The sequence below is a fragment of the Terrapene carolina genome, unplaced genomic scaffold, assembly GCF_002925995.2.
Source record: "Terrapene carolina triunguis isolate 2854851 unplaced genomic scaffold, T_m_triunguis-2.0 Scaffold234, whole genome shotgun sequence".
In the NCBI taxonomy this organism is placed as follows: domain Eukaryota; kingdom Metazoa; phylum Chordata; order Testudines; family Emydidae; genus Terrapene; species Terrapene triunguis.
In genome coordinates this window covers 6,556,452-6,583,155 of record NW_020664585.1, presented here as the reverse complement: position 1 = coordinate 6,583,155, position 26,704 = coordinate 6,556,452, and the positions used below count along the sequence as shown (strand labels likewise).

The 26,704-nt window shown below is 43.6% G+C and overlaps 1 protein-coding gene across 1 annotated transcript in view; it reads left to right on the top strand.

Moving 5' to 3' along the window:
* SETD1B (SET domain containing 1B, histone lysine methyltransferase) overlaps window positions 1-16,453 on the top strand; it is a 65,383-nt gene extending 48,930 nt beyond the window's left edge. Inside the window, exons 11-18 of the mRNA XM_029912633.1 lie at window positions 281-395; window positions 1,024-1,464; window positions 3,549-5,111; window positions 10,352-10,518; window positions 12,073-12,204; window positions 13,340-13,459; window positions 15,275-15,412; window positions 16,182-16,453. Of these exons, the coding sequence (XP_029768493.1) occupies window positions 281-395; window positions 1,024-1,464; window positions 3,549-5,111; window positions 10,352-10,518; window positions 12,073-12,204; window positions 13,340-13,459; window positions 15,275-15,412; window positions 16,182-16,355 (2,850 nt within the window). The 3' untranslated portion in view covers window positions 16,356-16,453. The remainder of the gene's footprint in view (window positions 1-280; window positions 396-1,023; window positions 1,465-3,548; window positions 5,112-10,351; window positions 10,519-12,072; window positions 12,205-13,339; window positions 13,460-15,274; window positions 15,413-16,181) is intronic.
* Window positions 16,454-26,704: the final 10,251 nt, after the last annotated feature.

Below are 26,704 nucleotides of genomic sequence, written 5' to 3'. Positions count from 1 at the left end.
ACTATTACAAACTTAATGTCTTACAGAGGTGGGCAAACACTGTCTTTTAATTTGCCTTTTATTTGATTTTATTGGGACACAACTTTTGAGAGTCTTCTCTGATGCGCATTGAATTGTGCGTCCAGAATTACTGTCTGTTTAGGTTTATTTACTGTTGCTGTGGTATTTGAGATTTTGGTGTATTTATTCAAGCCAATACAGAAAATCAACATATTTTTCTAAAGTTGTCATTAAAATACTAAAATATTTACTGCCAAAGGAGGAAGATGAGGAGGAGGAGGAGGAAGACGAGGAAGAGGAGGAGGAAGATGCTGACGAAGAGGAGGAAGAGGATGAAGATGAAGAAACGGGAGTAGAAACAAGTGAAAAGGAAGATGAGCAGGACTCTGAAGAAGGTATGCACTCTTACTAGAAACAAAGTAAATTTTAGCTTCTGGTCAGGTCCACATTTTTGTTCCAGTAGAATTGCTCACCTCTAGGCCAATTCTTAAGCTTGTATTCCCGCTTAAGTATCTATAATGGGATTGCTCTCCTTGAACTGGTTCTAACTTTGTGCATATTGGAGTCTACAGCACTGGGTTATAACAATAACATCCCACCAAATCAAAAATTGAGAATAAAATTTGATTTTAAAATATACTGTAAATCCCCCATTTGCATCTCCAGCTCGCACCAATTGCCATTTTTAACAGCGCAGAGAATAGTTTCCCCACGTGCTCTCATCCATGCTCACTACCAGGGCACAAGCAGACACCAACGTTTCCCATGCTATCTAGAAGCTCTTCTCTGGGAGCACAGAACTTCAGAGGAGAACAGTTTTGTTTTATATCATTCAAGAAAAAATATTTTCCCACACTGATTTTTCTTCTAAAAGTGAGCTATATTTTGGTCTAAAGAAACCCTTGAAAATCAGGAGGAAATCCCCAAAAAACCCTATCCAGGGGATTCATTACTGTAGTTTCACATGATAGTTTAATGAGGTCATAAAAGGACAATAATAATAATAACATCTTATCCTTGCAGAAGATGTAGTGAGTCCCACATCTTCCAAAGCCGAAGCTGAATCATCTGATGAAAGTGAGGACTCCTCAGAATTTGAGTCGAGTTCTGACTCGGATGAGGAAGAGGAGGAGGAAGAAGAGGAGGAGGAAGAGGTGGCGGCTGAAGACCAAGATAGAGAAGCCATGGCTGCTGAAATTGAGCTTGAGTCTGCTAGTCATGAACTAGCAGATGAAGAAAAAGAGACCATCCTGGAGCTGTTTCCAGTGGACGACTATATGGAAGCAACAAGCCTGGCACTAGAGGCACCAGCTATGGCAGTAAAAGAGGAAGAGATGGAAGAAACCAAGCAACGGGAAGATGAAAGTAGTGAAGTGCCAGAGGAATCTACTGCTGCTGAAGGTTTGGTGGTCACGGAGAGAGACCAGGAAGTAAAGCTAATGCCGTCCCCTATATGTGTAGCAGGTACAGTGTGTTAATGTATTTTGTCATCTGTTGCTGTAGTATCAAAGTACAGTATTCTCACAGCATCCAATTGTGCATATTTTCGGTGCCCCTCTTGTCCTTTCCTCCTCCTTATCGCCCCAATAATTGGTCAGTCCTGGAGATGGCCTCACTGGGGAAGGAGGTCTGGATTGAGCTCTTGATCATCTGGTAAGGTGTTCTGCAGCTGGAGTTCTGCTGCTGAAAATGCTCTGTGCATTGCACCCAAGAGTCTTATCCTAGCCAGTTTAGTGGCAGTGTCCTTCTGGACCATAACTGTCTTAGGGCATGTCTACACTGTAATAAAAAACCCAGAGCCCAGATCAGTGGGCTTGGGCAGGAGGGCTGTAAACTTGCAGTGTGGACATTCAGATTCAGACTGGAACCTGGTCTCTGAGACCCCGCGAAGGGGGTTGGGGGTGGGGTTGTGTCTCAGAGCCCAGGCTCCAGCGTGAGCCTGAACATGTAAACTGCTATTGTTAGCCCCACAGCATGAGCCCGAGGCAGCTGACCCAGGCTCTAAGACTCAGTGCTGAGGGTGTTTTATCACGGTCTAGACATACCCTTAGGGGTGTGTGAATGAATAAGTGGCCTATGAGGTACCATAGAATCAATCTATGATGTGCCTTGTAGATGAGCACTAGGACTCTAAATTTAACGACAGCCAGGAAATGGCTCCTTTAGTGCTTTGGTTCTAAAGGGGCTATGTCGCTGGGGAATGGAAAGAGACACTTAACAGGGCTTGAGGGGGGTGGAATCACAGACCTACATTAGGGGGTTTTCACTTAGCTCCCTTGTAAATGAACATTTGTCACAGCATTGACAGGAGAAGGAAATTGGTCTTCTGGTGTCTTCCTTAAATTCACAGAGTTATATGTTATGTGAGAAGACAACCTCCAGGAGATTTTTTAAAACTGTTATTAAAATAGGAGCGAGGTGGGTAAAGCTTGACAATCTACAGGCGGTGCAAAATACCACCATGCGGGGGACTGGATTCTGTTCCCTGCTCAGCCATTTGCTCCTGGGCTGCCATGGGACTCGGAAGCTCTGTGCTGGCCATAGGCTCACCACTTGGGGACAGAGAAGGAACTACTTTCTAGAACAAGCTCTTGTCCTTGGAGGACACAGGGAGAGTCTCTGATACATTCTGGAGACAGCCACATTCCGCCGCAGGGAAGGTTGCTCTGATGTAGGGAATCTTCATTAGAGGTGGCATATTAGAATGCAGGAGAAATCTATAGTCTTAGCATTGGTGCTTCCTATCAAGACATCCCAATGCAATTGTTCAAGAGTGAAATGAGTCAGACCTCCCTGCAAAGATCAGTAATCCCCGGTTTCACATTTGCTCCTTAGCATAGACCTGGGAGAACGCTCCGACTGGCCAGACATTTCCACACTCCTTCCTTTTTCCTCTTGAAAATGTTATTTCAAGCTGCCTCATAGATTGAGTGTTGGTTCCTTTTGGCCCTAGGCCCTACGGAGGTAAATAAAATACGAACAAATGAGAGTGTTACAGCTAGAGCAGCATATACATTGCCTCAGTGATACCAACTGAGTGTATCCACATTTAATTACAGGGGTCTCCCATTTCTTCCATGTTATGTTCAAGAGCATTACGCTTCCCCTTTGCTCCGTTGCCATTCTTGCTGGCCCTCCAGTTAATTTACTACCTCCTGGAAAAAAACAAAACTTAAGGACAGCTCAAGGTTTTTACAGCCTACTTACTAACAGCCTTTCCCCAATAATTGACTCATGTTTTTTATGGCAGTAAGAAGCCAGCCAAGTTTTTTGTAAGCAACGCGTTTTGTAAGCGGGAAACCTTGGTTCTAGCCTCTAGAGTAGCTAGTCCCCAAATTAATAGTATGTTTTCTGGTGGTCCATTAGGGATAACTGTGGTCACTTCAGGGTCCTAATTACTCTCCTCTCTACCCTTCCAAAATGGGAAGTGGCCGTTTTTAAAGCCCCCCAGTGGATATGAGCTGGTTTTGTAATTGCAGCATCTTTAACATGCACACACTGGGAAATGATTAGGAACTGAATGGAGCTCATTCTGTTTTTCTCTCCAGTGGAAGAGTCTGAACTGGATATTGAGCTGGAGCCTAAGGTATTAGAGGGTCCAAAGCCTGAATCTCAAGATGAAGAAGAGAATCTCTGTCTCCCAGCACCAGTGGGGGTATTTGAAGAACCTCTACCCAGTAAGAGCCGCTTCTTCAGTAAGTCTGATGATAGTGACTTAGAAGCCCGAGTTACAGGAAAACTCCTGTCCACAGCAGAGGAGGAGGAGGAGAGACTGCCTTGGACTCCTGGACGGGACATAGTGGTCCATTCGGATTCTGATACTCCCATACTTCCAGCGCATAAGGTGCCACCCTCTACGCTTCCCCTTCCAACAACGCCTAGTAAAGAGGAACCTTTACTCCCTCCAGAAAATTTCCCTGAACAGTTAACTGTGACCAAAACAGCTCTGGAAGAGGAGCTTCCTAGGACTCCAGGGCGGGATATTATGGCCAAGTCTTCACATGGCTTTGCAAAGTCACAGAGTACGGACACTATTCCAGCCACCCCTGGAAGTGATGCTCCTCTTACGGGAAGCAGCTTGACTTTAAGTTCCCCTCAAGTCCCAGGCAGCCCTTTTTCATATCCATCCCAGTCTCCTGGGATTAATAGTGGCATTCCTCGGACTCCTGGGAGGGATTTTAATTTCACGCCTACTTTCCCAGAGCCTGGTGCAACTCTTCCTTGCCTTCTGTCTGGCAAGAAACCATCAGAAGATGAGCCAGAGGAGAAATGTTTTAAAGAACCTCTTAGTGCTTCCCGAACGGTCAGCATGAACAGTGTTCCCTCCCCAATTCCCTTTGCTAGCCCTCCAGAAACTGATTTCCACACAGACATAGATTTGCCACCCGACGAGCCAGTATCTGTAGCAGCCCTGCCATGTGTGCCAGTGGATGGAAAGACATCCATAGAGGAGAGTAAGGTAGCCGTGAAATCCGTTTTGCTCTCCCCAGAAGCGCCTACTGTCTCTCTTCCTCTCCCTCTTCCTCCTACTCCTTCCTCTCTGCCCACCAAAAGGAAACCAGGCCGGCCGAAACGATCACCTCCTTCGGTCCTCTCGTTGGAGGCCTATCCCAGCAAAACTTCAGAACCTCCTCCTGTCCCAGTTGCCTTGACTGAAAGTGCTGTGAGCAAAGAGTTGTTGAGCGGGCATCCTGATGCTTTTTATGGACTGAAAGATCCTGAAGCGGTCACCCTAGACTTCAGGAATGACAGCTTCCACGAGAAGGTAACCCCGGAGGCCATAGCAGAGAAACTTCCGTTTAAGGAACTAGAGAATCAGTGGAATGAGGACTTCAAAGAAGAGGAGATTCACGTGAAACCTAAAAGACAGTGGCGGAGGCAGAAAAAGACACCTGAGGACATCCCAGTGATTCCTTCCCCTGAATATTCTCCACATCGGCCCCACTTTAGGCCCCGCTCCGAGTTCGAGGAGATGACCATTTTGTATGATATCTGGAATGGAGGAATAGATGAGGAAGATATCAAGTTCATGTGTATCACGTATGATCGCTTGTTACAGCAAGATAATGGTATGGACTGGCTCAACGATACCCTTTGGGTATACCATCCTTATATCCTTTCACACTGAGGTTCTGGATTGAACCTAAAGCATAATGTTTGCCTTGGAAGAGGCAGTGTATTGGTTATTGTTTTAATCATAATTTTCCCCTCATAGGAATACGTATGGATACAGTCAGTGGGGTAAAAAATCCCATCTCTTCTGATTCCATGTAAAACATGGTTTCCTCTTCATTTAAAAATGTTCATGTGACGCAGAGTGACAAAAGGTAGGAAATTCAAGGTTCAGGCTGACATTGCATTTTTCATTCTTCATTATTTTTCTCCATTCCAAAGGACATGACTTAAGGGCAGCGTGTTGGCTTAAACTTTTAATCTTCTGCCTTTTTATGGCTTGCGTAATAGCCTTAAAATGCATTTTTTTAACTAATAGAAAATATCCAAAAAGGAGACAAAATTAACTGCACCCCCCACCCCTTTTAGTTTTTGGTATGAAGTCTTTACAGAATCCACTTTATTGAATACCATTTGTCTTCCTCATTTGAAAACTCATTTGCAAAAAATAAATGTTATAAGATTTAAGTAATTGGCATCTACATTAATAGTACTTTACTTGCTAGGGAAGGGGATAAGAAGAGGAGAACTGGACAGCTGAGGAATGTAGGTCCTGGAAAGGAAGGTTTTGTGAGTGTGTGTGTATGATGTATTTGGTAATTCGCATAATGACGATATTTGAGATAAATTCCTTCCATTAACAAACGTTATTCTAACACAGGGGTGGGCAAACTTTTTGGCCCAAGGACCACATCTGGGTATGAAAATTGTATGGCGGGCCATGAATGCTCACAAAATTTGGGGTTGGGGTGTGGGAGAGGGTGAGGACTCTGGGGTGGGGCCAGAAATGAGGAGTTCAGGGTGCGGGAGGGGGCTCTGGGCTGGGCCAGGGGGTTCGGGTGCGGGGGGGGGGAGGGAGGTGAGGGCTCTGGGGTGGGGCTGGAGATGAGGGGTTGGGGTGCAGGAGGGTGCTCCGGGCTGGGATCGAGGGGTTCGGAGGTGGGAGGGGGATCAGGGTTGGGGCAGGGGGTTGAGGTGCAGGACAGGGTCAGTGCTGCCTGGAGCCTGCACCCCTAACCTCAAGCAGCTCCCAGAAACAGCGGCATGTCCCCCCCTCCGCCTCATACGCGGAGGCACAGCCAGGCGTGGGTCTGCGCGCTGCTCTGTCCACAGGCGCCACCCCTGCAGCTCCCATTGGTCGCAGTTCCTGGCCAATAGTAGGTGGCACTTGGGGCGGGGGTGGCACTTGGGGCGGGGGCAGCGCACGGAGCCCCTTGGCTGCTTCTACACGTAGGAGCTAGAGGGGGGACATGCCGCTGCTTCTGGGAGCTGTGCGGAGCAGGGCAAGCCCCCAACCCCATTCCCCGGCTGGAGCGCCGGAGCAGGGCAAGCCCTAGACCCACTCCCCGGCGGGAGCTCGAGGGCTGGATTAAAACTTGATTGTAACTTCCCATCAGTGCATCCAATCCTACTTCATTATAAGGTGACTTTATAAAAGTAACTCTACAGGGCTTGGATTTCTTATAACAAGGCATCAAATACAGAGTTGAAGGGCGCTTTCAAGTCCATTTGTTTTTGCTAATTCATGCACATGTTTATGGACATATGCTTCCAATCAGACAACAGAATTCTACTTCTACACAGATTCCTTCTTCCAGAAGTGCACATAGTCATGTGTAGAACTGCTACAATCTAAATACAGTTGTATGTTAATGCTGTTTTTGAAGTACATTATAAATGTGTACCCGTCGGGAGGATGCTGATGGAGATTTTATTACAAGAAAAGTCATTTTCAAGGTTTATGAAGGCCGTTATGTCTTGATAGGATACTGACAAGTTAAATTGTTTTGGAAAAAAAAAAAAAAAAAAAACTTACCTATGTTAGTACTCCAAGCTGTAGATAGTAAATGAAAATTTGTTAATTTAATCTTTTGTTTGTTTTTGCATTCTCAGCTTAGACAATTAAACTATGCTAGTTAGCTACACTTTAGAACCAGTCAGTTTCATTTTTCACTCTTTTTTTTTTTTTACACTAACCCAGTTTGCAAATGCAGAAGATATTTTTTGTTAAAAATAAAAATACTGTTTCTATTACAATTTACGGGGGAGAAATCATTCCTATGTGAAGCTTTTTAGACATAAAATAGTCATGTGTACAGTAACCTGTTTGCAATGGCTATTTCAAATGCTTACTAATCACAGAATCATAGGACTGGAAGGGACCTCGATAGGTCATCTAGTCCAGTCCCCCACACTCATGACAGGACTAAGTATTATCTAGACCATCCCTGACAGGTGTTTGTCTAACCTCTTCTTAAAAATCTCCAATGATGGAGATTCCACAACCTCCCTAGGCAATTTATTCCAGTGCTTAACCACCCTGACAGTTCGAAAGTTTTTCCTAATGTCCAACCTAAACCTCCCTTGTTGCAATGTTATCATGTCCTCTCTCAGTCTTCTCTTTTCCAGACTAAACAAGCCCAATTTTTTCATTCTTCAATCTAGGTCATGTTTTCTAGACCTTTCATCATTTTTGTTGCTCTTCTCTGGACTTTCTCCAATTTGTCCACATCTTTCCTGAAATGTGGCGTCCAGAGAGACAATACTCCAGTTGAGGCCTAATCAGCGCAGAGTAGAGCGGAAGAATTACTTCTCGTGTCTTACTTACAACAATCCTGCTACTACATCCCAGAATGATGTTCACTTTTTTTTTTTTTTTTTTGGCAACAGCGTTACACTGTTGACTCTCATTTAGCTTGTGGCCCACTATGACTCCCAGATTCCTTTCCACAGTACTCCTTCCTAGGCAGTCATTTCCCGTTTTGTATGTGTGCAACTGATGGTTCCTTCCTAAGTGGAGTACTTTGCATTTGTCCTTATTGAATTTCATCCTATTTACTTCAGCCGATTTCTCCAGTTTGTGCAGATCATTTTGAATTATAATCCTATCCTCCAAAGCACTTGCAACCTCTCCCAGCTTGGTATCATCCGCTGGGAGAGGTTGCATTTATAAATGTACCCTCTATATCATTATCTAAATCATTGATGAAGATATTGAACATAACCGGTCCCAGAACTGATCCCTGCTGGACCCCACTCGTTATGCCCTCCAGGATGACTGTGAACCACTGATAACTACTCTCTGGGAACGGTTTTCCAACCAGTTATGCACCCACCTTATAGTAGCTCCATCTAGGTTGCGTTTCCCTAGTTTGTTTATGAGAAGGTCATGAGAGAGAGACAGTATCAAAAGCTTTACTAAACTCAAGATATACCATGTCTACTGCTTTCCCGCCATCCACAAGGCTTGTTACCCTGTCAAAGAAAGCTATCAGGTTGGTTTGACATGATTTGTTCTTGACAAATCCATGCTGTCTGTTACTTATCATTTTATTATTTTCTAGATGTTTGCAAATTTATTACTTAATTATTTGCTCCATTATCTTTCCGGGTACAGAAATTAAACTGACTGGTCTGTAATTCCCCGAGTTGTCCTTATTTCCCTTTTTATAGATTGGCACTACATTTGCCTTTTTCCAGTCTTCTGGAATCTCTCCCATCTTCCATGACTTTTCAGAGATAATGTTAATGGTTTAGATATCTTCTCAGTCAGCTCCTTAAGCATTTTAGGATGTATTTCATCAGGCGCTGGTGACTTGAAGACATCTAACTTGTTGAAGTAATTTTTAACTTGTTGTTTCCCTATTTTATTATAGTGACAATAAATCCTTGTAGGCAAGGTTTACTGAACTGAAGAGCTTGTTTTAGGGCCATCTGGTGAAAATGAAAATTGGTGTCATAACTGTTTTAATAGTCTTGCAATATGATGTGATATAATAATACTCTGTCCTCCTGTATTGCCTTGACCTAGAATCTCAAAGCACTTAACAAACACTCATGAATCCTTGCCATACCCTTGTATGGGGGGAAAAATCATTATCATTGCAATTGTACAGTTGTGGAAACTGAAGCACAGAGAAGTGAGTTTTGTCACTCAAAGTCAGCTGGGATTGGTGGCAGAGCAAAGAATATAATCTTTTGTTCCCGTCCGCAGCTCCAACCACTGCACAGTGCTGTTTTCTATACAGGTCCATATTAGGGAGAGAGGAAGGGTGTGGGTGAACATTTAATATTATAACCAAACGAGTCCTAAGTTTTGCTTGGCCAATTAGGAGTTCAGAATGGGGTTTGGAATATCTGCCTGGACCTGATTCTGCTCCTGTGAAAGTCTGGGGAGCTGTGCTACTACGGCTAATCAGGAGCCGGATTTGAGAGAGGGAGCGTCTCCTTGCCCTCTCTAGCACTATATCAAGTGATGATTCTTTGCTGCCGTGATACGTTCGTGGTATCTTGACCACAGTCTGAGATGTTGTGAGGAAGTTCTAGAAACACTACAAGTGGGTGGGAAATGTCATTAAAAACATACAGAGCAAACTGCTTAGCCAGGTACTCAGGTGACTGCTGTCTCTCTGTCCCTGGTCATGTACTTTGCAGAAGTCATCTCCCAAACAGCCTTTTCTTGACAGATGGGCCCATTCCCCTCTTCCATTTCATTAGATTTCTTCATTATTCTGTGTTTTAATGTATTTTGCTGTCCCAGTGCATTATAGTGACAAATAAAGAAATGTCCATTTCTCATGTAGGGATGTGTGGGGTTGCCCTAAAAACTATTGAATTTTCTGAGCTCATGGAAGGTACCAAATTGTTGGCCCTGGAGGCTGAAGTTCTTTCAGTAGCTATTGATCACGTACAGCATGGGGAACAGCAGTGCTAACTTGTCCCACTACCACTCTGCCCCATCCTTTACCTCGAGGGACCCAACTCTCGGGGTGAGCAATTAGTTTGGTCTTTGTTGCCCGTACAGTCAACTGGCCTCTTTGTGGAGACTGTCAACTAGTGCCAATAGTGACGGTGTCCTTTGTCTACAGGGAAGTAGACTGAGATGCCCAAATTCACTTGACATGGTCACCACGGAACCATTAGATGGAAACCACTTTTATTTGCCGAATCCTAAAACCTGCAAAAAAATGTGCAAACCTTTCCAGTTTCCAGTTGCCTGACAGATTTTCACTACTCTAGCAGCTTGTTCTGGCAAGTGGTCTTAATTTCCTTCTTTCTTTCTTCTTTTTTTTAAATAGCATTGAAATTGTCCACATGGCTGTAAGAACCAAATACCAAGCAGAGTGTTTTGTTGTCTGATTTCCACGTGTAGCTGGGTTTCTCCTTAACTTAGTTCCACCTACTAGCTTTTCTACCCCGAAGAAGAAGAAGCGGGATGATGGCATGCGGGAACATGTTACAGGTTGTGCACGAAGTGAAGGCTATTACAAAATAGATAAGAAGGACAAACTTAAATACCTCAACAATAGTCGTGCATTTGCAGAGGAGCCGCCAGCTGATACACAAGTAAGGAGACTCTCATTGCTGACTGTTTCCTTGTGTTAACTGGATTTGTCTTGAAATGTGGTGTTAGTAACTCTCCTCTCTGAGATGGAATTAAGCCAGTGCCCCAGTATGGCTTTCCCTGTTGGAAGTATTGCCTTTCAGATGAGAAATAAAACAGAGATCCTATTGATTCAAGGTCATCAAAGGTCCCAGGCTATTTTCTGTAAGAGTGGGGGTGTCTTCCCCCTGTGTCCTGGCCAAATTCCAATATGGGGAAATGCATTCTGCCTACTTAAATGTCCCTGTTGGTAGAGCTATATATGGTGTCCTTCACCTCCTCTCCTAAACTGTTCTGCGTTGTCACTGGTGTTTTCTCAATGGCTGCTGCATTGCACCCCATTGCAGGGGCATTTCCACGGTGGCATTAGTGAAGCGATACTTATATACATGTATAGTTTGTCATTCTGGAAGTCCTTTGGGGATTGAGGAACCTGTTTTTCAATATAGATCTAAAATACTTTATTGGGGCTGCGTATACCAAGGTATCATGTTGCAGAGCAAGGAGGTGTGATAGAGTGATTAGAGGAATGGAAAGATTTGTACATGAAGAGAGACTGAAGACTCATAGACTCTAAGGTCAGAAAGGGACCATCATGATTATCTAATTTGACCTTCTGCACATTGCAGGTCACAGAACCTTTCCCACCCTCTCCTGTAATAGACCCATTACCTCAGAAACTGTAACTGTTTAGTTAGAGAGGGGAGGTGATAGAGGTAATCAAATTAATCAGTGACATAGAGAAGGCAAATCAAGTGCTCCTATTTACCTTTTCTCATGATGAAAGAACAAGGGGGCATTTCGTGAAATTGAAAGTTATTGAATCTAAAACTGATCAAATGAAATATTGTTTTACACAAAGCATAACTAACCTACTGAAGTAATTTCCAGAAGGTGTCAGTAAGGCCAAGAGTTTAGTGTAGTGTATTCAAGACAGGATTAGACTTTCTATGGATAATGAGAATCTCCACAATTAGATAGGATAAAAAAAAATCTCGTTAGAAGGGATATAAGACCTCGTGCTGCAAGGGAACAGCCAACCACTGACTGACTAGGATTAGGAAGAAACTTACCTCTAAGAGCAAGTTAGTCAGTATGTGTCCACTATGAAGGTTTTGCACCTTCCTCCAAAGCATCTGGTAGTGGCCACTGTCAGAGACCAGATACTGGGCTACATAGACCACTGGCAACTGACCAGTTGATCAAGTCTTATAATTTCTGTGTTCTGTGGCAGAGTTGGAAGTAGAACCCAGGAGTCCAGATGCTCTTAACCTGCCTTACCTAGTAAACCATGCTGCAAATATACTGTAGGGAGGAGTTTTTCACTAGCCAGGGCAGACTGTGTTAACTAATCCAATAGTTTCTATTCTGAGTCTGTGCTGAGATATGTACTGCCTGTGTGAGGATGTGCATCAAACTCCTCACTGGCTCTCTCACTTGTCTCTAGGAGATGTACAAATGGGTTGCCCCCGATCTTTTTAAATTGCAACTCCTAAACTGTTCTTCCTCGTTTGCAGGGAATGAGCATCCCTGCCCAACCTCATGCTTCCACCCGGGCTGGCTCTGAGAGGAGGTCAGAGCAACGCAGGCTTCTCTCGTCCTTCACTGGTAGCTGTGACAGCGACCTACTCAAATTTAACCAACTGAAGGTACGTCACGCAACCGGATTTTTATTCTGTGAATTGGAGAGCACAGGTCGGGTGCTGGTTAGGAATAAGCTAAGGCAAGGCCAGCTAAAAGCCACAGATCCATGGCAAAACATGTGGTTTATAAATCTAGCTATGATGCCATATATTTGCTTATCACATTAAACTGTGTATTACTCCGTAGCAGTATGTCTGGGAACAAGAGCTACTTAGTACAATATGTCCAGTGGCTTCAACTGCATGAACAAGGGGGTTGATAATGGGACAAAGAGACTCCTCTGTAAATTGTGGGGTCCAATCTAGTTCAGGTCAGTAGTAACCAGAAGTAGTTACCATCTGATGGCTGTGTAGCCTATGTGAAATTAGATGGTGATCTCTGTCCAGTTCCTAGTGGACAGGTATTCACATCACAAAAACCTCCTCCACATTTGGGCACCCTTGTTCGTTGTCTCAGTGAAGGTTTGGGAGGGATTTCCACACTGAACTGTCTTCTCACCCCTTAGTAGCACTGTCTCTTCAGAACAGCAGGTAGTTTGAGGTACTTTGGCCTGGGGTATTGACTTTCGGGAGCACTAAATACACTTCAAATTCCAAACAATACAATCGCTAGATCTCTTTGATCTAATGTTCAAATACCTAAATGGAATGGAAAGGAGCAAATCAAAGGGAAACCCATGGGGCAGAGGTCAGTGTATATACCCTGTGGGGTTTAACACATGATAGACAGAGACAATAAAACAGGAACCAGACAATCAATGAACAAATGGAGCTGAGCCCCAGACCAAAAGTGTGTGCTTACTACAACCCATTAGACACTAGTGCAAAGGAGATATAGCCCAAAAGGGCCTGTTCTACCAACTTGCACAAGAACACTCAGTGAATCGGGGCAGGACTGGGAGTAGAACCCAAGAATCAAGACAACGTCTTCCCTTCTCTAACCACTAGACTACACTCCTTTTCACAGCTAACGTGGAGGTAATTAATAGTCTGATTTAACTATAGAGTCAGGTGCCACATGCTGAAATGTCCCACTTGTGGCATGGAACACACTGCAAAGGCTCTTTCGTATGTGCTGTGTACTGTGCGGATTGCTGTTTCATTTTTTGCTCATGATGGTTTGGGGTTGTTTTGTACACAGTTCCGGAAGAAAAAGCTAAAATTCTGCAAGAGTCACATTCATGACTGGGGCCTTTTTGCTATGGAGCCCATTGCAGCTGACGAGATGGTGATTGAATATGTGGGTCAGAACATCAGACAGGTAAGCTGTATTTCCCCATGGGTGACCACAGGGCCTTTGCCATGACTCAGTCAGAGTGGAAGACTTCTACTTCATGAAGTGTGGAAGGCCACATGTATCTGTCCTCAGTAGCATCGCTCTTCATACCTACCTGGTTTTATTCATCTTCTCCATCCCACTTGTAAATTCACAAACACTAAAGATTCCTTGAGGCTTTCAATACCACACAATGCATAAATCTTGAGTGTTTCTTCTGGGGTTTTTTGTGCATGGGTTGGTTCTCTTGCTCTGTTTCCTCCTGCCTGTTCTCTGGAAACCATTTCAGAGAGTAACATATGCAAGATGAAGTCATTGTGCAGAATCCTATTGATGATGATATGTCACATCTGTGTGGAAATGAGGGTAAGATAAAAGACTCCAATTTATGATTTTTGACCAGACAAGTTTAAAATACTTTTGTTCACATGATGGACTGGACGGTCCCTTTAATGCTGAGTGGCGAAGCCTTGGCGTGCTTTTAAAAAAAACGGTTGTTTAGAATACCCGATAAATGTAGGCTGGAGCAGAATTTCTTGAAACAGGATTAAATCCAGACATATTCTCAGAATTTTTGTCCCTTTTTTTTTTTTTTTTTTTTTTTTTAAAAGAGTGCCATAAATTTACACAGCCCTTTAGCTACCCATTCACTGCTCTGGATGAACATACAATCTCTAAGGCAAATGAGACACAGACATGAAGAAGCTGTGCTATAGATAAGCCTGAGAGTCACCTACTTTTTGAAAGATGATTATTATAAGGGCTCTAAAATCCAAATTTGGGGTCATTTGAGCAGTTGGGTTCCTGAGATACAGCTCCCCCCACCCCATAAAACATCAGCTGTTTACAAAAAAAAAACCACATGATTCTTCTGACATTTTGTTGCCCACATCTGGGACTCAAACTAATGCTCTGATCTTCCCCAAATGATACGATTCCATGGGCTTGATCTCAGCTTGTGCCCTTGGGAAGCAATACTGAATAAATTACTGAGAGTAAAGTTTGGAACTCCAGGTCAGCACAAGCTAACCTGATGTGTCTGAACCAGTGAACTTGCACGTGCGGCAAGACTTAGGCTCTGTTGAAGCCATAGGGTGTGCAGGCAGCTCAAGGTTACACACTGTACTCATTGAGCCTCAGCTGCACCTATGCACTGTGAGTTCAAGCCCTACCCTTGGCAGATTTCAGAGCTGTGCATTTTTCACAGGAGCTGTTCTCGCCTGTATTGTGCAGGGGCTCTTTCTGGAAATTGTGCCCTGACCAAATTTCTGGTTTAAGAGTGTAATTTTAAAGTTCTCTAACATTCACATGCAGAGTCCAATTTTACTTGAGAAGGATTGTCAAGGCAGAAATTGAGCGGGATGTGATGAAAGGAATGCAAGTGACTGGGACAAGGGTTCTTGATACACATTCCTCCTACGTGAGCTGGTCATAGCATTTTCGGAGTCTCACAATCTTTTTCAGTGCAGAGCTAGGGGCCCTGCTGAGTGTTGTCCTCTGTGTAGGTTTCAGCGGTGTATGGGTTTAAAATGTAAAGCAGGCTTTTCCAAAGTCCAAGGGAATTAGGTGCTGAATCCCATTTGAAATTCAGTGCCTAATCTTTGAAAATCCCATCCTAAATGCTTGTCCTTTGAATTCTAAGCCTGTCTTTTCTTGAATAATTTGGGGTTGTAAATATCTTTTTAAATCCTGAATGGCAGTTTTGGTTTGTGCCTTTTAAATTGACTGCTTATAAATCCCTTGTACTTTACTGCCCATCTCTACGGCACACACTGACTCGACAATTGGTTTGCCCGGTAGGTCATTGCAGACATGCGAGAGAAACGATACGAGGATGAAGGCATTGGGAGCAGTTACATGTTCAGGGTCGACCATGACACCATCATTGATGCAACAAAATGTGGAAACTTTGCCAGGTTTATTAATCATAGCTGCAATGTAAGTATCACTTTGCTTATGCTTCCGAGAGTTGGCCTTTACTTACAGATAAACCAGCCAGACATTCAGTTATACTCAGAGGTGGTGATGTTTAATAGGAGCTGTAATCAACATATTGATAAGCTGATGTGGGTCAAGACTAGTATAATGAACTGGTATGAGGGGACTGGAAGCTGTAAGTTACAACAATTTAGAGTCAGCTCTGAATTTGGCCCCAGAAACCCGACTGTATCTAAGGGTCCTGGAGAGACACTATTGCACGGTGTTTAAAACAAAACATAGCCCAAACACTGCTATGGGAACAGCCCCCAAATGGTGTTCATGTAGGACCAGGGTTGTCTGTCTCCTCCAGGCAGGGACTCTGCCTTCGCCTGTGTTCTGTACAGTACTGGGCAGACTGTGTGCACTCAATAAGTAATAATAATTTGGGTGTCTGAGTCATTACTGCCTCCCACCTGAGATTCCAAAGCCTGTAGGAGCCATTCATGCTGACTGTACAAACTGTCATGATTTGTACCTTAGAAGAAGTACAGTGAAGGCTGAACTTTGTTTTCTGTCTTAATTCCCCCAATAAATCTTCCCATTCCCATGAGGAATTGAGTATGGCAGGAGAAAGTGAAAGCCCCACACCCCAGCCCCAGGAAAAGTACCTGTGCCCCTCTGTAAAAATAACTGCAACAACTCAGCTGATTTAAATAACTGCTAAAGAAGCCTGCAAATCTAAAACTTTCAGAAAATTAACCCCTTTCCCAATTGGTCACCCCTGCAGCCAAATTGTTATGCTAAAGTCATCACCGTGGAGTCTCAGAAGAAGATTGTCATCTACTCCAAGCAGCACATCAACGTGAACGAGGAAATTACTTACGACTACAAGTTTCCGATCGAGGATGTAAAGATCCCATGTCTGTGCGGCTCTGAGAACTGCAGGGGGACCCTGAACTAATCCCGAGGCTTCTCGTCACACTTGCACCTTCGGCCATGTCAGAACTGCAGTAACCAGGTGTGGTTGCACTTTGCCAAAAAAAAAAAAAAAAGAAGAAGAAGAAGAGAAGAGAACCAAGCAAGTTTCGCACTTCTGTCAGGATCACAAGTGAAAGCAAAAAGCGCACATGCATAACTAGGACTGTTCACGTTTCAGGTGCTCTTCCTCGTCAGATCCAACACACACAAAAGGTGATTACCACTTTGTGGCATAGTATATCCAAACACTAGCTTCTCTCTGTTCAGTCTCTATATTATTGCTCATAGTACGATAATGGTACCTTTGTTGTTGTTGTTGTTGTTGTTTTTGTTGTAAACCTTTGTCTTTCCATAAATGCTGCTACCTTTTTCTCATCGGTTTGTTGTTTGAAAAAGACATTCAACGTTTAAATGTGAAGCAGAGACTGAAAATGCCATAAAGGTTTGTTGGGAGCTTGATTGGCTGAAATTGCACAGACTTTTCAGAGTAAGCTGTAAATAAATGTATGGTTGATGTTACAGAGCAAGCCAGAGGCTTGGGTGCAAGAGTGTGAGAGTGTGTGTGTGTGTGTGTGTGTGTGTATGTATGCTTGGGTGTGTCTACAGTGAGACTATAAATGAACTGTCCTGCCTTTTCCTTAGAGATGGGCCTGATCAATTCCTCTGACCCAAACATCCTGGAAAGCTGGGGAACATTCAGCTCTGTAATGGACCTGAACTTAATGCCTTAGGCTCACCTCTAATTTTCACATGCCATGCTGGTATTTTGGGGGGATCAATAGCTCTATTACCATACAGAAAAAATATTTAATACCACAATCTGCATAATTAATAAGTTTAATCAGTTACTTCGTCCTTCCTCGCAAAAGGTGGCTTGATAAATGGCCTTTTCTGTATCTACATTTCTGGTGGATCTATTCCTCTTTCATTCAAAATACTGAGGCTGAAATTAAATGATCAGTACAGTCATTGTTTATGCTGTAGAACTCTTACTGTCTTTTAAGCATACACTACTAGAACAGTTCATAGAAGATGGCACTGAGATTTCTTTCCCTGTAAGAAACCAACCGCTGGGTTTCTTTTGTTGTTTATTTCCAACTTCGCCTCCTGACACGCAGCCTCTTTTCCCTCCCTTCCATGACTTTTCATTCAGACTGTTTGCTCTGCACTTGTATGGGTGAGATTCTTGTTCTACTACTAAAGGGCTATATTCTGCCACTCTCACTCACACTGAGCCGTACCTGAAATTGGTCCCATTCATTTCAATAGGACTAATTATGGAGTAAGGCACTGCTCAAAGTGCATGAGGGTATCAGAGTCTATCCCAAACTGCGTACAGTATGAAAATTGGTTTTTAAAAAAGTTTAACTTCCAAATAAAAACATTATTTTCCTTTTAGAAAACATTTTATCACTGTAAGCGTAGGTTGTAATGAAATCCTCGGTTTTATACTAGGGGTTCCATTTCAAATGAGCCAGAATCCAATGCAAGTATTTATTTTGATCTGAAATATTATTTGGCCACTTGAAGGTAAGCAGATCAGTCTTTCAAAACGTATTCAATTCCTCTTGCTTACAAGTGGAACTTAGTTGTACTAAGCCATTTAAAAAAACAACAACAATTTGTAGAGGGGAAAATAGTACTGTTATCACAGTAACTAAAAATCTTTTCCCTTTAGAGTAACTTGGACAACTGAGTTCATACTCTCTTCTGTCTAGTGACGATTACTGCCTGATCATGCTTCAGTGATCAGAAGTTGGAATCTTGGAAATGAGTTTTTTAGGGGTTATTTATACTGCATATATATTTGCCAGGACTGTATTACAGTATGTAGCATGTAATATGGGGTAGACTTCTATATTTCATTTCTTTTTCAAGCAAAAGGCCTAGAGGAGCTGGAACATATGACTGATACAAGCTGCCTTAATATTATCTGCATTTCTAGCTGAGGATAGTTACATTGTCCCTGAGATTGGACATGCAATAGTCTCTCCTTTTTATTTATTTTGTTTTTGTTTTGGTGATTTTTTCCCCCCCAGTAAATGCTTTCTGAAAATCTCCTCAACAGTGGGTATCTGTGACCCAAAGACATAAATTTATTAGAAGCACAAGTGGTTTCTGTCTTTGAGAGCTGGTTATAACTACAGATTCGTTGGGAGCATTTTGGAATTAAGCTAACTGCTCCTTTATTTGTTTTAATATGATTCTTCCTTTCATACTGTATCTCCAGTTGGCATGTCTAAGGCTTTGGGGAATGCACTAAAGCTTTGTGTTTCAGAACTAAAGTTCTGAATATCAAACCCATATTAATTTCTCTGCCTTCTTCCTTTCCATCCCTTCAAACTACTGTATCAATGTTGGTTTCTTACAAATACATTGTCCAGTTTGCATATACAATACGTTTCCTATGACACTGATGACCCCAGTGGATTGTGAGGGATGATAGGGTGGCCACATGCAATTGCCTTTGTCTTTATTATGGAGAAGCAGCCTATAGAGACTCTGGCCAAGATTAAAAAAATGAGACTAATATTAGTTTCCGAGGGTAAAATTTTCAAAAGTGCTGAAGTACCTTTACCTTCTAAGTCACTCTGGCACTTTTGAAAATGTTTCCCTAAATCCTTATTTAGACTCTTAAATACCTGCCCTGACTTTTCCAAAGTGTTCAGCGCCCAGCTGTTTCCATGGGGGCAGCCGAGTGCGCAGCACTTTTGAAAAACCAGATTACGTATTTCAAAGTCTAAATATGAGCTTAGAAGCCTGACTTCCTGCTTCTTTGTTTGTTTGTTTGTTTCCCTTCAGAATCTTGGCTTGCAGGGCCCAGTATGCAAAGCTTCCATCTTGAATTGAGCAGCCTCTGAGTGGGCCAGGATGGAGTATTTGATGGTGGGACTTGTAGTCTCCAAAGGATGTCTCAGCTGACATTAAATGGGTGGCAGCAATGGCCTCCATTTTATGCATACTAGTTTTGGCCGCCTCATTCCTGGCAAGTCACTCACGTGGTCTTGGTTGGGCAATGTCTGGGCACTCTAAAGATACAAATATGTATTTGGGCTGCTGTACCAGTTACACATTTATGACTCTTCCTAGTTACGAAGGCTGTAGCCTACAAAACCTGAGATTGTAGAGCAGAATGGAGAGAACATAGTGTGTAAGGTATAGACATCAGCCCAAGGCTGGCACAGCCTCATGCCCTGCTAAACTGGGTGTTGCCATAGCCATTAAAAGCTCATTGTAATGTGGAAAGTTTTCAAGGAGGGGAGAAGAACTAAAATTAAAGCTTGCCAGGCATTCTTCTTTGTTGGGGGTATTTACAGAAGAATTTTTCTGTATTTCATTGAAGACCATATCCTTAATTCTGCTTGGGCTTACATTAACAACAAACAACAAGATTGAATGTGTTCCCTGTTAAATTTTCTCCCCTGAAACTGAATCACTTTAATGCACCTGCTACGTGAAACAATCCCAGAAAATAACACAAAAGTTGTGGAAATGTAGTTGCAAGCCATATTATTGTCCCCAAGCGTGAATGAGGTGGCTTTAGTTATGTTTGTAAATGCCTTAGAAATCGGCATATATAGTAAGTGCCCTCTCTGCTTGAAAACCTGCATGTCCTGCCTGCCCTGTTCATTTATCTGTCAATTTCACACCAATATTTTCCAATTCCAGAACTATGTTGGGTCCCATAAGTAATCTGTAACTATCAGGGGGTGGGAAGGGGCTCATCTTGCAGATATTTATATTGTACAGAACAGCTTATTTCTACAAGAAAAACATTTTTAAACTCTGACAATGTAGACAGTAGATTCAGTTCTGGTTTTTGTGACCTTTTTCAGGGATCATTTCAGTGCATTTCTATATAAAATAAAAATTTAAGGAAAAAAGGATTTTGAAGTTTAAAAAAATGCATCTTCTGTACATAGGCAAACTTAAGAATCTTCTCTTCAGACACTGTTTCTTGTAGAAACATGTTGAATTTTTTTGCTGATTTCTTTGTACTTCAAGAGCATGTAAATAATTTATTAAAAGTGACTATTGTAATTTTGGAGTTCTTTTTAAAAAGAAGATTCCAGCTCTAACTCATGTCAGGAAGACGGGGGAGGGAGAAGGAATGTGTATAGAAAAGGAGCTGGTGGCATTTACAGCTTGTGTCAAGCTTTGTATAATGTAAATTCTGTATAAATATTTTTTTTTTTTTGGTCAAATAAGTAGATGAAATTAGAAGCATTAAGAAACTGAAGACAAAAGAATGCCAAGTGGAGGCTTTTTTTTTTTTTTTTCTTTCCCAGTCTGAAACCTAATGTGCAAAATCTATTTATTTCAAGCAAGGAAATATGTACAGTCTATTAATAGACAACCTAAAATGTATTTAAGCAAATCTGCATCTGGATTTTTTCAATTTAATGTTTTGTTTTTATAAATTTCCTCTTTAATTGCAATTGTAATATTTGTACAAGTGAAAAGAAACACATTGTAAAGGACACTCTAATCCCATCGGCAGTTTTAAAAACGAAACCTAAAAAGCTGCCCTCATTCCTTGCTGTTTCCTGGGTTCTGTAAACAGGTTGTTTTAATTCACAGTGTGAAGGTTAAGGGCCTCCTTTAAAAGGAGGCAGATAAAATGGTTTGCAATAAATGAAAATTCTGCTTTTTTTTTTTTTTTAAGTTCTTTTTAAAAAAAATCTCTGCTTTGAAGATTTAGGATTTCTGCTTTCTCTTTTGTTAAGCAAATTTATAAATTTAGGGATGTTTTGTGCATATAGATTCTGTCATCAGTATGTATCTTGTTTTGAAGAAAGTGTTTTGTTGTGGATGTGTCATGCTGTATATATTTGTTCATATTTTTGTGAATTGAATACTATGTACCATTGTATTATAGTAACTTTTATAAAGCAAACCATAAATATACTGACTTTTCTTACAGAAAAAACTGTGTTGTGCTTATTACTCTATTACAGTAGCAGCTAGAGGCCTCTGAGGTTGGGGACCCCATTGTGCTAGGCCCTGTTTGGACATACAATAAGAGACTGTCCCTACCCTGAAGAGCTACGTTTTATTAACATACCCATGTGAATCTCACTGCAGGATCAGGGCCTACAAACATAGAGCCCGATTCTGTCACACTTTGTCACGTGAGTAACCCCGTGACTATTTGCACGGGTAAGGATCACTTAGTTGAATAAGATTTGTGGGACTGGGATCATACTTTGCGCAGCTATAGCTCTTCTTATCCCAGGATCCCCAAACGCACTAATTTAAACATCGATTGAGAGTTTAAGGAATCATTATGATCATCTAGCCTGCATGTCTCTCAACATCCCTTAGAGATACTGTTGCAGGCTGTTTGTATTATCTGTCTGTGACTCTTTATGCTGTAAGGTTGGCAGGGAGCTAAGAGCTTTTAGTTTGGGTATTTTTTTAATTGTGCCAAATCTGTAATGAACTTGGTCTACGTTTTACAGTGGAGGGAAACAGACACAAAGTTAAGAGTGTTGCCCAAGGTCACTGCCATGGGGTGTATGTACCCCATGTTACCCAGCAACTGAAGGGTTAATACAAGCCCTGCCAGACACTGCTGATTGGCAGTCTAGCAGCAGCTGGGAGGATAAAAGGGCTGGGAAGCAGAAGGGCGGGGTGGCTAACAGAGCAGTGAGAAGGGAACTCCAGTCAGCCGACTGATAGAGAGCCACTAGGGACAACACCCAGCAAGGGGCAAACAAACCCACAGACTGAAGAGGCTGCCGAGGCCCGAGGGAAGGTAGGAAGGAGCTCAGGGTACAGTCCCGGTCAGCAACCCTGACTCTCCTTATCTAGCTTGAGGGCCTGGAGCTGGAACCCAGTGAAGTGGGCAAGCCTGGGCTCCCCTACCAGCCCCCTGAGGGTTTCCAGATTCCTGGACACCAGGGGTAGACTGACAGCTCCGCAAGCTGAGGGAGCCAGAGCCATGCACCCCTTGCCCCCGTTGTGCCACAGGGAGCACTGCCTCAGTCACACATCAAGATAGTGGTAGACCTGAAGATAAAACCCTGGAGTCTACTCTCAACCCCTTGTTTGGCCATTAAAGTGGTACCCCCTCTATTAATTATTTGCAGTATTGTGGCAGTGCCCAGGGTTCTGTCTGTAGGAAGAAGCCGTCCCTGCCTCAGAGAGCTTACAATTGAAACAGATGAAAAAACAAGCCCAGCATGGCAGAGAAGGAGGCTGTGAACTAGTGTTTGCAGTAGCAAATTTCATCACTAGGATGAGATGCCGTTTCTATTCAAACCTCCCTCCCCACAGTCTGCAGTTGATGAGAATGGCCTGGATTTTCAAAAGCTCCCATGGGAGAAACTGGCAGTTTAAGTGGCCAAAAGGGTTTTCTAAGGTTCCTAGGGCTGCACAAGACCTTTTCAGAAGCAGCCTGGTGCTTGGGCCCAAGGGCTGAATTGGACGCATTGATAAGCCACCTAAAGGCGTGGTTCTAGGGTGGGGTTAACTTGAGGGGCTTGTGGATTTTCAAAGTTGTCCGAAGTCTCCCTCCTCCCCCGGTAATGTGCTTCTGAGATAGTTGTAGGGAGGCACAACGTGACATCCATCTGCCCACCATCTGTGTTCCCCTCCATCTCCCTCCTGATCTCCATGTTCTCCTGCACACGCTCCACTCTCCATAACTGCCAAGTTGTGTGCAGCTCCCTGGGGGACATTTCTTGGTCACTAATTGCGCCTCATTCCAAGCAGTTGGGGTGGGGAGGAAGGTACAAATCTCCCCACACCAGTGGCAGAGGGAGGCAGGACTCTTATCGCCACACAACCACCTCTCCCTTTCCCACTCTGGATCCAATCAATGCTTGCCCTGCTCCAACTGCTTTGGGTCCCCTCAGAATTCTGCCTCAGTGGGGAAGGGCTGGCCTAGCCTGTCCCAGCCCTCCCCAAGGTACATTTGCAGTGAAAGGAGTGGGCTTTTTCCATTCCTCCCCCACCCCTTCTTGTAGAAAAATTTGTTGTCCCAGCCTGCTGGCCCTCCTCTCCAGCCCCCCCCCCCCGCAGCACACATGCACTCCTGAGAGGGGAAGGGCAGGAGGAGCTGCCCTCTGACTGGGGGGGGGGGAGGGGAAGACACTTCCCTTCAAGGCAAAGGGGGGGCACAGTAAAATGTTGGGGTGGGGGCAGTGGCAGATGCAGGAGAGAGAGAGCCACAGGAAGTTGGATGGGAGAAAGAGATGTAAAAAAAGGGGAGGACCCCTCCCTGTGGCTGGGAAGAGAAGCAGTTCCCCCAGGCAATCAATTCATAGAATCCTAGAATATCATGGTTGGAAGGGTCCTCAGGAGGTCATCTAGTTCAATCCCCTGCTCAAAGTAGGACCAATCCCCAACTAAATCATCCCAGCCAGGGCTTTGTCAAGCCTGACCTTAAAAACCTCTAAGGAAGGAGATTCCACCACCTCCCTAGGTAACCCATTCCAGTGCTTCACCACCCTCCTAGTGAAATAGTGTTTCCTAATATCCAACCTAAACCTCCCCCACTGCAACTTGAGACCATTACTCCTTGTTCTGTCATCTGGTACCCCTGAGAACAGTCTAGATCCATCCTCTTTGGAACCCCCTTTCAGGTAGTTGAAAGCAGCTATCAAATCCTTCATTCTTCTCTTCTGCAGACTAAATAATCACAGTTCCCTCAGCCTCTCCTCATAAGTCATGTGCTCCAGCCCCCTAATAATTTTTGTTGCCCTCCGCTGGACTCTTTCCAATTTTTCCACATCCTTCTTGTAGTGTGGGGCCCAAAACTGGACACACTACTCCAGATGAGGCCTCACCAATGCCGAATAGAAGGGAATGATCACGTCCCTTGATCTGCTGGCAATGCTCCTACTTATACAGCCCAAAATGCTGTTAGCCTTCATGGCAACAAGGGCACACTGTTGACTCATATCCAGCTTCTCATTCACTGTAACCCCTAGGTCCTTTTCTGCAGAACTGCTGCCTAGCCACTCGGTCCCTTCTTCCGTTCTAAGTGCAGGACTCTGCACTTGTCCTTGTTGAACCTCATCAGATTTCTTTTGGCCCAATCCTCTAATTTGTCTACGTCACTCTGTATCTTATCCCTACCCTCCAGTGTATCTACCACTCCTCCCAGTTTAGTGTCATCTGCAAACTTGCTGACGGTGCAATCCACGCCATCCTCCAGATCATTAATGAAGATATTGAACAAAACCGGCCCCAGGACCGACCCTTGGGACACTCTGCTTGATTCCGGCTGCCAACTAGACATGGAACCATTGATCACTACCTGTTGAGCCCGATGATCTAGCCAGCTTTCTATCCACCTTATAGTCCATCTTATAATCCTCTATTCCCCCTTCCCCGTCTCTAATAACTTGTCCCTCTTCACCCCTCAGGCTACTTGTTTTTCATCTGCCCGTCCACCCCCTTTGGTAGGTCGCTTTCCCTCCCTGCCTCCTTCCAGGTGTCTTCACTCATCTGCTCTCAGCTATTTATGCAAACTTTGTTTTTTTTTGTTTTGCAAATCATGCAGTTTGGGGCTAAATGCTGGGAATTAGGGAGCTGCAGGTTCTTGTTGACAATGATGGCAGGAGTGTGTGCGTACTTGTTCCAGTTCCAACTAACTTCTCTCTTGCCCAGCAGGGGCCTGAGCCTGGAATCCCCTCCAGTGACTTTTCCTGGCCACCTCTCTGGTGCCAGCCCATGGAGCAGGAAGACCATGTCTCCTCCTCTGAGTCAATGCTCCTCTTGCGGGTGGTTGTGGGGGGAGGCAGAGTCAAACATAACACGTTATGTGGGCAGTGGGGACTGACTGGGGTAAACCAGTGACAGAACTGTGGCCATATTGTATAATGATCCGTTTTATTTCCAGGTCAGGTGCTCGCAGATGGAATTGGTTGGCATTTGTGTTGTAGTAACAATCTGGTCTCCTGTCCCTTGTTTCTTCCACCGATGCTATGGAACAAATTCTCTGCTGGCATAGATGGACACAACACCACTGAACTCAATAGAGTTGTGTCAGTTGACGCCAGGGCTGAATTTGGCCCCCTCTGTGATGACGTTGGGCAATGTAAACGTGGACTGTCCCGGTTATCTGACACTGACAATGGTTTAAGCATCTCTGCTGAAAGCAATCTTAGGAACTGGTGTATAGTATCAACTGTCAGTGATGTTTTCTTTCTCTTCGTGAGAAATTGGTGCCCCCTCCCTCTAGTTAACCAAGTCAGTCACCCATCTCTTCCATTTCCTGAGTCCCTTCCCCCTCTTAGGCTATCTGCCTCTTCCTGTAACCCATGCTTTAAGGGTGGGATCTCCAAGCATGGGCAGGGAGGAGGTTGTCTGGGATGTTTTATTTTTTGATGTTTCTTTAGCAAACAGATGGGCTTTGTTCTGCTCTTTTGGCCATGTGTGTATATCGCCATCTGTGCGCTACTACTCTGGTAGATGTCTGCATCAGTGGCAGGCCTCTGTCTCTCATCAGTATTTCTTTGACTGTGTGTGGCGGAGGCTCAGAGGCTGGGGACACTAACTGCAGATCTGGTTCCAGGGATCCACTTTTATGAGCATGAAGTTTAATTGCAGCCAGGGGCTGATTGGGAGCCAGGAGAAAAGGCAATTGCTCTCTTTGATTCCAACCCTCGCCCTCCCGTTCCCTAGCTCTTATCCCCATCAGAACATTGACACTTCCAAAAATATTTCTGCCACAAAGGCGGAGTTAAGTTTTGCACTTAAAGCAGGGATTCAACCCCTTTATAACGTATGGACAATACACTGCATCCTCCCCAAAGTTACCGCACGCACCCTTTGAGTACAGAACACATTTTCTGAGACTGTACATGTTAATTAGCTTAGGAATTAAAATGAATTAGACAATAACTACATTAAAGTGGAGTTAAGATTGAGAGCATATATTGGCAGTTTAGGTTAAACCACATTACAGGGACGTTGTAATTATCCCAAAACCAAGTGTTAGAAACCCAGGAAATTCACAGGTAAGATTAAATTTAAAAGAAATCCAAACATCTTAAGGTATGACATGCAGTTAGGGCACCAAACCTTAACTCTGCCCTCTTTGCATTTCTCTTATAGTTAAAATTCGCTGAAATCTTGTGTGTACGTAACATGCAAATAGTTCATTAGGGTTAATGGGTTGTTTCTCCCTGTTATTCTTTATAACTGAAATTCCTTCTTCAGCAGAAACCTGAACACTACCCTGTAGTGCTGATTAAGGCATTTTAGTATGCAGCAGCCCAGATTGGATTAAACTGATTTTAAAGACATTTGATTATTTTTAAATCCTGCCCCCCATGTCAGTGGAGGGTAGAGTTACGGTTGTTGGAATGCCCTAATTAC